General features: G+C 39.9%; 1 protein-coding gene across 1 annotated transcript in view; it reads right to left on the bottom strand.

Moving 5' to 3' along the window:
• The window catches only part of blow (PH domain-containing protein blown fuse), a 29,399-nt gene that overhangs the window by 8,189 nt on the left and 5,732 nt on the right, over positions 1-15,478 (bottom strand). Inside the window, exon 2 of the mRNA XM_073991490.1 lies at positions 1,368-1,853. Within this exon, the coding sequence (XP_073847591.1) occupies positions 1,368-1,853 (486 nt within the window). The remainder of the gene's footprint in view (positions 1-1,367; positions 1,854-15,478) is intronic.

Genomic DNA, 15,478 nt, shown 5'->3' with positions numbered 1-15,478 from the left:
TTAGCAAACAAAGTGTGAACAGACACAACGCGGAAGTGGAAATCGGTTAGCTGCAAACACAACAGATATCCACAGCATATTCCACTCAATTAGCTCAATTGCTTAATCAAAGCACTCCTCGTACCGATGACAATCAGCACAATGGCAAAATATTGCCCACTCCATCCAAACAACCGCAAAATCCATACTTGGATACCAGAGACCTCCACCAAGGAATCCATGGTATGACCAAGAGTGTCGTGCTGCTACCGAAGAGAAAAATGCGGCATATAGGACTACTCTACAATCAGTAGCAACGCGTAGCGCACGAGAGAGGTATCGGGAGAAGGGGAGAGAGGAGAAACATCTTTTCCGCAGAAAAAAGAGAGAGATGGAAAAGCGGGAGTGTGAACAAATCGAGATGTACAGGGGACGGACGGAAAATCCGAAAATTCTACCAAAGAGTGAAACATCAAACTGATGGCTTTGGTACAGGCACATCCTCCTGTAGAAACCAGCAAGGTAATTTGGTAACTGATACAGATGGTGTGCTAAGGATATGGAAAGAGCATTTTTCCAAACTGTTGGTATCCGATTGCCACCGTGGTGCAATGGTATGCACGCCCGCCTTGCACGCAGAAGGTCGGGGGTTCGATTCCTCGGCCAAGCAACATCAAACATTTTTCAACGGTGGCAAAATACCCCTCAGTTGGCGACATTTCCTGAGTATTTCAGCCTTGAAAAACTTCTCCACAAGTGGTGTCTTAAGACACGCAGTTCGGACTCGGCGATAAACAGTAGGTCTCATATCATTGAGCTAAAATATGAATCGGGGTGCACTCATTGATATGAGAGAAGTCTCCCTTGTCCCGTATGGGATGTTGTGGAACAATGTTTTTTTGTTTTTATGTTTTTGTTGTTATCCAATAGTAGAAAAGACGGCGAAGATACCACAGATCCAATCCCATAATATGGTATTGCATGTATACCGCCCAGCCAAGATGAGCTAAAGACAGCAATAAGTCGGCTGAATAATAATAAGGCAGCAGGAGCCGATGGCTTACCAGTCGAGCTGTTCAAAACCTGAGGCTACACTTTGATAAGGTGTATGCATCAGCTAGTCAGCACCATCTGGCAGGAAGAACGAGTACCCGACGATTGGAACCTGAGCATCCTGTGCCCTGTCCACAAGAAAGGAGATAATACTGTATGCTCTAACTATAGGGGCATAAGTCTTCTTCTAAGTCTTATTTTCGAATTAAATCAGTTTGTTTCTTCATTTTTAAACTTGTAGGACTTGATTATCAAGAAATAAGAACAAAAAAAATAAAATAAAAACTAAATTAAAGTCACACCCAAACGGAACAAAGAATAAATGTCTTTCTTACTTGTCTTATTGTTGGCAGCCGACATGTCCAGATATGAGACCTCATCCTGTTGCTGCTGATAGAGATGTGTTGGTGCAGATTGTTGTAGATCAGGTTGTGATGTTGCGGCGGCGGCACTGCCATTTGTTGTCACTGAGTGTTTTTGGTGTGACTGGTGGTGCTGTTGATGTTGTAGCTGTTGTTGCTGCTGCTGCTGCAATTTGATGTTATCTTTACCGGATTGCCACTGATTTTGTAGACCATTAGTCACCGTCGTCGCCGTTGTTGCCGTTACAGGTTTTGGTATGGTGTATGTAATGAGATTGTGTTGTTGTTGTTGCTGCGATTGCTGTTGATTTTGGCATTGATTATTTGTCAAACGATTTAATAATTGTTCGCATCGTTGTAACAACATTTCCGTTGAATCCGATTCAGTCACAAAAAACATATTCGATGTATTCTCGTATTCCGATGTGGCCAAGGAGGCCCTAAAATAATCACGAACATCTGTAAAAGAAAAATGAATACGAATTAAAGAGGTGTCAAGTAAATAAGTATGGCAATAAGGAGTTTTTGAGGTTAAGGCAATGATATGAAAGATACAAATTATGATGTTAAAGGCAATGGGGATAAGAAGATAGGAGGCAACGAATAGAAGCATTGATATGTAAAGTAAATTCCTAATAAGCAAGGCACAGTAAACGTAACATTCCCACGGCAGCGCGTTCTTTCGTGCATCAAACCTGAGCACCTCTGCTTCACGTAGGTTTCTATGCCGCTACAACAACAACGTATACATAAATAAATTTATTGCACAGTTTTGCGATTATCAACAGAACGACTCAAACTGAACTTATGGTTTTCCTATTTTGGGAAAGTACTATTCAAGGGAGACACTGGAAGACGTAGGTTTTTGACATCAAAGCCTAAAAGCCTATAAGTCAATTTGCTGCGATTAAGTCCTGACAATAGTTGTTGTTCTTGTAACAGTGTTTATTATTATATGTTTGTGTGTTCGTTCTTCTGTTCAATCTGGCTCTGGGTATATTTCCAGTTCCAGGTAAGTGGCTGCTTAGATGGGATGTAACCACAGATTCACTTGAATTTGATGAGTGAGTAGGTTTGGCAGGGCAGTTGAAAATGTGCAGTGTGTTGTGCGGGCCCATGCCGCATGCTGAGTAGATCTTTGCTCTATAATAATCCCGAGAGTAGTTGAATCAAAACTACTCTGGTTTGTCGTGGCAGCTGACGCTCCTCAGTTGCAATAGATGGGAGGCTTTATTCACACAATAGGTGTGTACAATAACTTTCCCAGCAATAATTACTCAGCAAGTTCCAGCAACCTCTAACATTTCAAGTTGTTTACATTATCAGCTGATTAAAAGTCAGCTGGCCGAACTTACAAATTTTTGCTGGGAAAATTTGTCCCGCAAAAATTTGTAAGTTCTCAGTCACAAAACTCTACAAAAATCTCTCCAAACTCGCTCTCTTTTGCTGGATAATTTTGTTATCGAACCAGCAGATGGTGTTTGGGATGGTTCTCACGGTAACACCCGAGCAAGTAGTGCAACAAAAGGATCTCACTGTGTTACTGGAAGAATCTTTGACTCCTCATGTAGATGGTCCATTGAAGATATGAGGAGGCGCCCTGTTGCTGTTCTCAGGGCGGCATTCTGACAGGTTTGAATCTTTTTCCAATTCGTACCACATAATCTGGGGGACCAAACTGGAGCCACAGAGCTTACCACAGACCGACCTATGGCGTTATATGTGGTCAACAAGGTTTCTTTAACTGTAACTCAAATGCTTCGGCTAGGGACTTGAGTGTCTTGTTCCTGCTTTTCAGTTTGTCACAGATAGCTAGTTTGTGGTTGGAATTCTGCTACCATCTACCACGATATTCAACTCTCTTCCAATCTGTGCCGTCCATGTGGTGAACAGAGTGGCCGTAGATTTAGTGGCTGATATTTGCATATTCCTCTCGTGGGAAAAGGTAGTAAGATCGGTATGGTCGGTTAAATAGGAATTCAGTCTCTCACAGATGCCACCAGGGAAGATACCTGACGCCAGGATCGTGCAATAATCCGCATACGTTACGATCTTGATGCCGTCTGGAGGGGGCAGAATTCAGGAGAGGTAGAGGTTAAACAGTTCCGGAGATTTCATCTGTTTCACTCCATGAGGCTTGGACTTTTTGTTGCTGAATTCCACGTACGACTGGCGTCAACATCATAATTGAATATCTAATTTTCAAATTACGCCTGGGGGGTGGGGAGAGTCTGCTTAATGCCTTCAATCAGTGTGGTGTGATTGAGATTATGGAAGGCTTTTCAGTATTTGACTAGTATGTATGGAGGTGTCGTGCAGCGATGTTGCAGTGCTACTTACGGAACCCAAGCTGATAATGGGCAACTGTATAGCTATTTCTGTAGCAGGGGAGGACTAAAGCCTCAAGGGTCTTTGCTAAGAGCGACAAGAGCGAAATCGGTGTATACGATTGACCTTTGCTGGAATCTTTTTCAGGCTTCAGTAGTGGGACCACCCTGCTAATTTTCCAGACTTTAGGAACGATGTGGATGGCTAACGAAAGTTTGAGAACTTTAGTGAGATCTCGACCCCCGGCACATACTGCTATTTCAGCATTACCATGGAGATTCCATCAGGTTCTAACGCTTTGGATTTAGCGTTCCTGATGACATTCGCAACATCATCCATTGTAAATTGTGGTGGTTCATCCTCGGCAGGAAGAGATTTAATGCGACGTAGTACTCTTCTTTTCGCCCTGCCACTCCCGGGGTGCTCGACAAACCGTCGATTGAAATAACGTGAGCACCTCTTCGGATCAGTCAGCGAACCGTCGCCAAACGTGACTGAGGTCCTATTTTTCTTTTTTACAGGGTTCCAGAGTGACTTAACATTCAATTCACTTATTCATGCTCCAATGTTACAACTCTTCAGATGATTTAATCACTCACCTACCAACCTGTTAACTTCCAGTGTCAGCTTCTTCACTCTGAGGTCACTGGAGTTGGCACCACGAAGCTCATCACGCACATTTGATAATCCCTTTGCCTCTACTGGGAAGTTTGGCCTCACTTCGGGTATTCGACCAGCAGGTACATATATGACGAGCGGCTGCAGCGGTGATGATGCCTCGGAACATTGTCTCTGCTACCCTAACATCAGCAGGGTTTGGCAGAGCTCTGAAGCGGTGATTAGCGCACTCACTGAAACTAGGCCAATTAGCTTTCCCATGATTGATGAAAGTGGGGCGTTCAGAGGTGATGAAATCCCCGATGGTGTTGTCGGGTATAGACCTAATTGGAACTTGATGTATGTTTGGAAGAAATTTTACGATGTGAAAAATATCGGCCATAGCGAATACTCAATTCGTAAGTTATCACACTCATCAGTAATTTTAGTTGATGCCGTCAGGGATTTTTTTAAGTTTTTTGGCCATTCAAAATCGGACCTGCTACAAAAATGTTCAAAGCGATACAAATTATGTCCTTAACCTGCTCTATTGCGAAAACGTTGAAACGGTGCGTTGCAGGCACTCAAAGAGGTGAACCGATATAGTGCATATGTATTTTAACCTAATCTATTTCGGGAAGAGATATTACAATGTCCACAGTTTAAAGCAAATCGTTTACTCTTTTCGAGAGTTATCATACAATAAATACGTTCTGTATGTATGTATCTTAAAGTCACAAAGGAGTTTTATTTTTTGGCAGTGAGTGGGGAAGAGTAAGGCCCCACTCACTGCCAAAAAATAAAACTTTCAAATTTCCCACCAAATGTGTCTGACTACCGTGTTTGGAAATACAAAAATTGTTGAATTCCCACATAAAAAGAAGAAGAAGAAAGAATTTAAAGTTTTAAAACTGACATTTAATTAAAAAAACAAGCTAAATATGTAACATAAAATTGTCTGCTTTGCCTTCGTCTAAATCTCCGTTTTCCGCGCCACAATTCAAATTCGTTTTACGAATAAAATGTCGTAAATAACAAAAATGTCTCAGTGTCGTCTGTCCGTCCGTAGTTTCAGTGCCTTGAGAATACTGTGTGTCAGTGTTCATGGAGACTTCAATGGATGAGCTCATCATCTTTCTTCCATAGGGAATATTTGTACATATGAATGTGCCACACCATTATTATTACTGTGGACATTGCCTTTCATCATCAGTGTCATCACCATCACCACTTTTCTTTGCCATCTTCTCCACCATTACACTTAATTAAAATTAAAACCCCATCATTTATCTAAACATCTGAATAAAATTTACATAAACGCAAACAACGCAAAGTTTTGCAAACTTTTAACAAGTTCGTCTGTTTGTCGGATTGACTGACTAACCGACTTGGCGGTAGTGTCTATCTTTTAGAAGAGAAATATGTATGGCAAATAAATTACCACATTTTCTTCTTTCTTCAAACGAAGATGACAGAAGATTTGCCACATTTGGTTCGTTTCATACATCCATCCGTCTGTCTGTCCCAATTGGAAAGAGAAAAACTAACACCACAACTGCGTAAGTATTGCAATGGGGTTATGTATGTGGAGCTAGGTACCAGTTGACAGCAACGCTGATGAGACTTTGACAAATTGTTACTTTATTTTATTAACTCCTCTTTAACTGTGCCTTGAATTTAGAGAAAACCGGAAACGTGCAGTATTTCATTGCCTATATGATAACGTTCGTTAGCCATATTATTTGAAATCTTAAGGAAATAGTTTATCTCCCTAATAAATCTAAACTGGCAAAATAAAACTAATTAAAAACGTCAATAAGCGGTTTTATGTTCGGAGAAACAAAAAGGGTCTAATAGCACAAAGATACACTGAAATATATGGGTTATACCAAAATCTGGTCCATTACATACTGTTTAGAGGACCACTCTACTACCCTGTTTAGGAAGGATTTTCAAAAAAGAAACACAATCGCAGATTTTATGAGTCGGAGGAACATCATGCACATCCAAGAAACAAAACTCACTATCAACTGTAGCTTGCAAAGTTGCGATGGTTAAACCGTTTTGCGAAAGGATAGTACAAGGGTGACGTAGGGGATGAAAGATACCAAGGAACGGTCCTGACCGGCTTCAACATGGCAAAGTCCAGGATTTATCTTGGTCCATCTCTCATCTCAAGTGGACACAGGATTAGTACCCCTGCCCTAGAAAAAACAGCCTACTATGAAAAAACGAAAGAAAAAGAAATCCCTCTAAAGTTGACGAACTCCGCAAACGTTATAAGGACCATGATCTGCGATCTGCACCTGGAATGTTCGCCAGTTTACGCATTGGCAGATGTACTTGAAAAGTACAAGGCCGTCATACAGAAAATACGATGGTTTGCCAAAGACGTCATCAACAACATCTAAAGGTGACGCACTGTATTATTACTGCCATGACACAAAGCATGAGTTTGGTTGCGGATTTGTAGTTGGTCGGAGGTATAAACATCTGGTCACCAGCTTCACCCCAGTGAATGAAAGACTTGCTGCAATTCGATTAAAAGCTACATTCTTCAACATCAGCTTTATTTGCGCTCATGCTCCCACTGAAGACAAGGACGAACAGATCAAAGATATATTCTACCAGCGCCTAGAAGAAATTTATGACCGTTACCCTGCCCATGACATTAAAATTATTCTAGGCGATTTTAATGCCAAAATTAGAAAGGAGAATATCTTTGGCCCAACAGTCGGGAAATTCAGTCTCCACAGTGAAACATCTGACAATGGTATGAGGCTGATAGACTTTGCAGCTGCAAGAAACATGGTAGTTAGCAGTACCAGATTTAAGCATCTCGATATTCATAAGGGCATCTGACTGTCGCCAGATCAAAGAAAAAGAAATCAAATTGATCACGTTGTGTATGATCGTTCCGAGGTGCAAACATAGACTCGGACCAAACTGCAGCAAAGGTACGTACCAGATTAAATTGCGAACGGCCACAACACGGAAGTTGGACATCGGTAAGCTGCAATCACAACAGATAGCCACAGCATATTCCACTCAACTGGCCCAATTGCTTAATCAAAGCACTCCTCGTCTCGATAACATATGAGGACAATGGCAAACCATCTGGCTGGAAGAAGGGGTACCCAACGATTGGAACCTGCGTCCCGTCCATAAGAAAGGAGATAAGACTTTGTGCTACAACTATAGGGGCATAAGTCTTCTCCCTATCGCCTACAAGATAGTGTCAGGGATATTATGCGAAGGACTTAAGCCCATGGTCAATGAAATAATTGGACCTTACCAATGCGGCTTTAGACCTGGCAAGCCCTCCATCGACCAGATATTTAACCTGCGGCAAATCCTGGATAAGACCCAAGAGATGCAGATCGACACCTACCACCTTTTTGTCGATTATAAAGCAGCATTCGACAGTCCGCTACGTTCAAAGGTATTCCAAGCCATGTCTGAATCTGAAGAGTTTTGTATCAAAAAAGGTTTCTGGCAAGGAGACAGTCTTTCGTGTAATATTTTCAACATCCTGCTATAAAAGGTTATACGAGAGGCAAACGTCAAAAGAAGTGGCACAATCTACACCAATAGCCACATGTTACTTGCTTATGCTGATGATATAGACATCATGGGACGATCAGTAAAAGAAGTAGCCGATACCTTTATGAAAGTCGAAGGAGAATCTGCTAAAGTGGGTCTGGCGGTAAACGGCGAGAAGACCAAGCTGATGGTGTCGACGCGAAATGCGTCCATTGAGCTCGGACCAGCTGTTGATGTTGGTTCCTATAATTTTGAGGTAGTAAAAGACTTCGTATACCTCGGCACCGCCGTAAACACAACAAACGACATCATTTGTGAAATAAAAAGAAGAATTATTTTGGCCAACAGATGTTACTTTGGCTTAAGTAAGCACTTTAAAAACAAAGCCACAACTCTCCAAACAAAAATAACGCTTTACAAAACACTGATACTACCCGTGCTGATGTATGGTCCAGCAGCCTGGGTACTTGCGCAAGCAGACAAGGCCGTGTTTGGTGTGTTTGAGAGAAAATTTTTTCGAAAGATCTATGGACCAATCTGCGTTGACGGAGAATATCGACGTCGTATGAACCACGAGCTGTATCTGCTATACAACGACATCAGTATAGATAAACGTATCGAGATGCAGCGATTGGGTTGGCTAGGCCATATCATAAGAATGAGCGGTAAAAAGGCGTATAAATACATGCCACATGGCGGTGCACGCAGAATTGGCAGGCCAAAGAAAAGGTGGCGCAAGCAAGTGGATGAAGAGATGACAAGGCGCGGTATTCCAGAAAGCGAAGCAATAGACAGAGAGAAATGGAGATATTTTCTTAGTCTATGGAACAAATGTTCTGTAATGGGCCAGCTAAGTAAGTAAGTAGTACAAGGAGCGGAAGTGGAGAACTTCTTATACACCATGCAATGTATGGGGGTAGCAGTACAGTGTGGGACTGTCGAGGTAGAGTTGCTTAAAGTGTACAATAGGGTTATAACTTTTGTGCATTTTTTGCAAAGATCGAAAATACCACCACGTAGTCGTGTAGATCATGGACAAATATTAAGAAGCGTGTTGTCATTTTTTCTTTATTTTTCCATTACGACAGGAAATCGACCTGAAATAAGCTATTTCTTTATTGAAATTGAATATAATCTTCAATATTGAAACATTATACATAATCTAATACGCGATTTTCACCAAATCGCGATATTTTGAGCCATTATTTTAATTTTAATAAATCAAATGTATAAAAAACAAATTTATATAAAGAAAAATTATCAAAAGGCTTTAGAAATCGCTTTCGGTGTGGGAACTTTTTCGACCTCATAGACCTTAAAACGCGTTTTCATTACCGGGACAATATTCCCCAAGCGGTACTGGGCGTGGTATTTTGTTTGTTTTTGTTCTAGCGCCTATGAATAGCTGTGCCTTGAGTTCGCTTTTGGAGTTAAATAACCGTCTGGTACTAGGGGACTTCACAGCTCTTCATGAGCTTTGCAATTTCGTCTAGTTCAAAGGGGTACAGAGCTGGTCGAGCAAATTGATAGCTCCACATTTTCACAGTCAACGAATACGCCCCTTCGGAAATAAAATGAAATTGGCACAGCTCGCCAGACATCACCATTTTGTCAACTGGTATAATGAGTGGCGTGTCCAACCCGTTACTTCTCAAACCGTCTCCGTTAAAACGCCGTACTTTTCTGAACCATGGAAGAGCTGATTAACAAGGGTTCAGAGAATTTAACAATCATCGCTTCAGTGGGCAGTCCATTCCCTCATATCCTCAGGTAGATGAGTGAATTTTCCGGGACATCATCGAATAACCGAAATAAGACCAAATTTCGCAGCAGAGGCGTGAGAATTAGCAAATTATCATTATGAGCTTCGTCGTACGAACCCTGAAGACCCAAGAGTTAGAAGAACTTTTGAAGTCAACAGGAGAACATAAGCTGAGCAATGCACCTGAAGCAAGGTAATGTTAGTGCAGGATTAAATAAATGAGTTAAATCACTCTCGAATGTGGGAAAGATGGATGATAGAACGGCGTGACAGATCGGAAAAGGTGCGCAAGTTATTTTAACCGGCAATTTATAGAGCACCACTGCTGAGGCATGTTTAAGTCGTCTACGTTAGCCACAGCTATTTGTGACAAAATCAAAAGTAAGAGCAAGGTTTTTAAGTCGTTGGCCAGCAGCACTTGAAGTGTTGGCAAAGAAATCTCCTTGTCCTCTTATAAAGCAATAAGTCGGTATGTGGTAAGCTATGCGGCGCTAGTGTGGTATGCAAATGTTAGCGCTACGCAGTGGAAGAATATTCAAACCTACCAAAAAGCCACATGAGGACTGCCTATCGAAGCCTCCTACGGAAGTCTCCTATTTTATAGAAGCCTCCTACGGAAGTCTTCTATTCTATAGAAGCCTCCTACGGAGGTCTTCTATTCTATAGAGGCCTCCTGTGGAGGTCTTCTATTCTATAGAAGCCTGATACGGAGGTTTTCTATTCTATAGAAGCCTGATACGGAGGTTTTCTATTCTATAGAAGCCTGATACGGAGGTTTTCTATTCTATAGAAGCCTCCTACGGAGGTCTTCTATTCTATAGAAGCCTCCTACGGAGGTCTTCTATTCTATAGAAGCCTCCTACGGAGGTCTTCTATTCTATAGAAGCCTCCTACGGAGGTCTTCTATTCTATAGAAGCCTCCTACGGAGGTCTTCTATCCTATAGAAGCCTCCTACGGAGGTCTTCTATTCTATAGAAGCCTCCTACGGAGGTCTTCTATCCCATAGAAGCCTCCTACGGAGGTCTTCTATCCCATAGAAGCCTCCTACGGAGGTCTTCTATTCTATAGAAGCCTCCTACGGAGGTCTTCTATTCTATAGAAGCCTCCTACGGAGGTCTTCTATTCTATAGAAGCCTCCTACGGAGGTCTTCTATTCTATAGAAGCCTCCTACGGAGGTCTTCTATTCTATAGAAGCCTCCTACGGAGGTCTTCTATTCCATAGAGGCCTCCTGCGGAGGTCTTTTATTCTATAGAAGCCTGATACGGAGGTCTTCTATTCTATAGAAGCCTGATACGGAGGTGTTCTATTCTATAGAAGCCTCCTACAGAAGTCTTCTATTCTATAGAAGCCTGGGTCTTCTATTCTATAGAAGCCTGGGTCTTCTATTCTATAGAAACCTAATACGGAGGTATTTTATTCTATAGAAGCCTAATACGGAGGTCTTCTATTCTATAGAAGCCTAATACGGTGGACTTCTATTCTATAGAAGCCTCCTATGGAGGTCTCCTATTCTATAGAAGCCTCCTACGGAGATCTCCTATTCTATAGAAGCCTCCTAGGAGGTCTTCTATTCTATAGAAGCCTAATACGGAGGTATTTTATTCTATAGAAGCCTAATACGGAGGTCTTCTATTCTATAGAAGCCTCCTACGGAGGTCTTCTATTCTATAGAAGCCTCCTACGGAGGTCTTCTATTCTATAGAAGCTTCCTTCTATATAGGTCTTCTATTCTATAGAAGCCTCCTACGGAGGCCGTATGAGGACTGGCACAACACGCTGCATTTGTTTAGGTGCCCACCTCACCCTACTTTCATGCCTCCTGGTTGTTTATGGAGACAGCCATTCCAGTATAGGAATTCTCTAACTTTTATCGATTGAAAAGTTGTTAAAATTTCTTTTGTTTTTGTAACAACTACAAAACAAACAAATGATATTGTTGTATAATAAACAATGAGTAAAGTTGTTAAAAAGTTACAGAATAGGCCTACAGGGTACCTATTCTCTAACTTTTTAACAACTTTACTCATTGTTTATTTTACAACAATTTCATTTGTTTGTTTTGTAGTTGTTACAAAAACAAAAGAAATTTTAACAACGTTTCAATCGATAAAAGTTACAGAATAGGCCTACAGGGGGCCTATTCTGTAAATTTTTAACAACTTTACTCATTGTTTATTTTACAACAATTTCATTTGTTTGTTTTATTGTTGTTACAAAAACAAAAGAAATTTAAACAATAACAAAAGTTGTTAAAAGTTACAGAATAGGCCTACTGGATAAGTAAATAAAATATACGAACGAAGATATTTGCGTTGTTATAACCAGAGCTCCGATTTACATACATACATATTTTCCCACAACATCCCCGAAGGGACAAGGGAGACTTCCCTCATACCACTTTTTACTACTTTTTATTGCCGAGTCCGAAAGGCGTGTCTTATGACACCACTTTTTAGAGAAGTTTTTCATAGCTTAAATACTCAGGAAATGTCGCCATCATCACTGAGGGGGAATTTTGCCACCGTTGAAAATTTGATGTTGCTTGGCCTGGGATTCGAACCGCAGACCTTCTGAGTGCAAGGCGGACGTGTTAACCATTGCACCACAGTACGAGTTTTTAAAGAAGTTTACTCTCTACCCATTTGTATTATTTTGGAGCACTCACGAGTACTCCTTGTTTAAAAATAAGAGTTGAAGTAAAAATGCTCGAAATAGAGTAAGAGTTTAGTCGAGGAGTAAAATTGCATTTAAAAAAATTTATATATTTTTTTCAGAAAAATGTTTTTGTGTTGTGTTGGGGAAATTAAGGGGGGAAACATGTATGTCCAGCACCTTTTCAGGTGCTCAGCCCCATTCAATCTGAAGATTGAACAAGAGCATTATCAAACAGAAATCGAGAGAAAGAGGCGAAAGTATAGACAAACAAATCCTCAATTTCTCAAAACTGAAAACTCAAAATTATTCGAAAGCAATTTTTATGGAATATTGCATATTTTTATCCGGGTACCATCATATTTGCATATTTTTATCCGGCTTCCATCAAGCACAAGCCATATATCGCCTTTTGTCAGAACAACTCTATCTATACAGAATCATTGATTCATCAACGCCCCGACGAAACGAGCATTACTTTGTTCATACCTTCATAAGTCTATGCAACAACAACATTGTTTTATATATTTTCATTAGGCCCATATTCATCTAACTCATACTGCGTTTACACTTCCCTCACGACTTTCGTGTGGTTTTTTTAGCTCCTACTTTTATTTTCCTACTCATCATCATCACATTGAAATAGTGTTGCTAATGTATAAACATACATACATATGTACACACAAATCTGCAAAAATAAAAGCCACCATATATCTCTTACTTTTGTCATAGCAAAGTTCAAGTTGTGATTTCTTTGGGAATAACAAAGAAAATACTTTAACGTTTTTTTAAATACAATTAAAAAGTGCCGCTTTTACTTTAGACCGACAATCAATTCGAATGTCCACCTTTTAAGACAAACTCAGGCGTTGCTAAAGTCAAGATTCATTTCGAAAAAGAAGGAAAAAAGAAGACATTTGACTTACACACACACACGAAAAGACAACAAAGAGTGGCAACAAATTAAATGCGACTTAAACCGCTATAAAATTCACTAAACCATAACACGGTGATGATGACGATGATAATGATCATGTTGATGATTATGGTGGTTGGTGGTCGTTGTCTTCCTCATTCTTCTTTGTTTCCCACTAAGCCGTTTACTTAGTTACCCGGCTTGATAGATAGCCAAGTTAATGATGTGATAGATGTAGTCGAATAATAGACCTAAACATGTAATTATCAAAAGTTATCGTCATCATCATAAACCGCAGCAAAAAAAATAGTTGGAAGGTTTGGTTGGGTTTTAACTTTTGTGGACAAACGTCTACTCACTCCCCATAATTAGCCAGTGAAGTATTATTGTTATTAATAAATGAAAAGATTCTTTAATTTCAGAAGAATGCCAATGGAAGAGCAGCAACCGCTCTTCATAGATTTGTAATAGAGAAATACAATTAGTGTTCACGTAAATTTTTAATGTGAAGATTTCCAGCAGAACTGTCAAAATCAATATGACAGCAGTTCGATTTTTAAAAAAGTGTGCGAGTCCACTATTGCAGAAAATGATTATCCGAAACACAATATGTGGACGGATTTCGTAAAGTAAGAGTATAGGCTTGTTTTTTAGGAGTGATTAAAAAAATATGCAATAAAAAAGTGGACAACATGAAGAAAAGATTCAAGAAGCGCTACTCCTCATAGTTACCCAACGTCAGCACAGCACTACAACAGCATTACACGTCATAACCACACATAATACCCCGGTTACACTATTGAAGGTTAACCCACTGGGTTTAATAGATCCAGTGGGTTAATCCTTGCTGGTTACACTTAGCTTTTCGAGGATATAAACTGTCAGCTGATGTTTGTTTACGTATACATACAAAATAACTAATAAAGTCGTGTTTAACACTTTTACAATTTCTCGCATGAGATATCGTCCCCTCTTTGCTCATATTGGTATATTTTACACACAGGGATACATTTTTGTATCAAGGTATCAAGCGTACTTTTTGTTAAAAAAGTGTCTAATGTAAAAAATAAATAATTTTATGATTTTCAAATAACTTTAGATTTGTTAACTCCATAAAATCTCATGCGACCAATCGTAAACGTGTAAAACACGACAAACTCTGTTGCAAAAACAGTTGCAACTTTTGGTACTTTTTGAGTAGAGTTGGATTTTTTTGCACAAATACCGAATACAACACTGTATATTTGGTGGATTTATGCCGGATTTAAAATAAACCCAGTCGTGAGAGGATTTATTTTTTGTATGGCAAATCTGGTCAGATTTGACCAGATTAAGCAATAAATCCTCATAAAGTGGGTAAGTGATGTTCGAAGGACAGATTTGAGTCCAGAAACACTCCTAGGTATTTGATATTTTTGCCTCGGGTTGTCGAAAGTACGTCCTTTGGGTATTAGGGTGAAGTGTTTTTTTTTTCCGTTGAAATTGATCTGGATTGGTCAACAAATTAATTTTGCGCAGGGTTTAAAAGTCAGCAGTTAAAAACATTAGCATTGGCTGTACACATCAACTGGTACACAATATTGGCACAAACGACTAAATCAGCAATTGCTTATTTCGTATTTTCCACCTTTTTTTGGTTATACATAATCGACAACTACGCTACATATTTAGCACTCGACTGACCATTCGTGGCAGCGAATATCCAAACGAGGGATGTTTTTGTGTTTAGTGTTGCCAAAGCGCAAATGAAGAAGGTGACATTTGGTGGCAAAATATCGAAATATTTATTTTTTAATGTAAAACATATTAATAATAAAATATTTAATTATTTAATTTATAAAATGCTTATTACACTGTTAACACATATTTTAGGGCAGAGATAATTCCTTTTGGAGATGAAAGCCCTTGGTGGGTATATTAAGAATCCCGAAGGAGAGATCCGCCGTGAGTCGAACTTCCGCGTTATGGCGTGATGATGTTTTTGCTAGAGACCCTGTAAGCCATCAGGAATAAGCGTTATATTTTTGTTCACTGTTGCTTTAGCTTATTTTTGAGATGACATGTCGGATCGAATGAGGATTATTTTCGTAGAACACTTTGACCTTCCAACTCGCATCCTTCAATGTCCTTTTCGTCCTTTATTTTAAAACCCGCTATAAAAGTAACACAAGATGACGTTTTTCAGCTTCGAAATGTCGCTCAGAAAATCTTAGGTACGGCATTTTTTACACAAAATAACAAGAAAAATTGGGAAAAGTCTTTTGCACTGAGAGAAATAGTAAT

This window comes from Musca autumnalis, unplaced genomic scaffold (genome assembly GCF_047663935.1).
Source record: "Musca autumnalis isolate F117 unplaced genomic scaffold, ASM4766393v1 scaffold_5, whole genome shotgun sequence".
Taxonomy (NCBI): domain Eukaryota; kingdom Metazoa; phylum Arthropoda; class Insecta; order Diptera; family Muscidae; genus Musca; species Musca autumnalis.
This window is presented reverse-complemented; position numbering and strand designations above follow the sequence as displayed.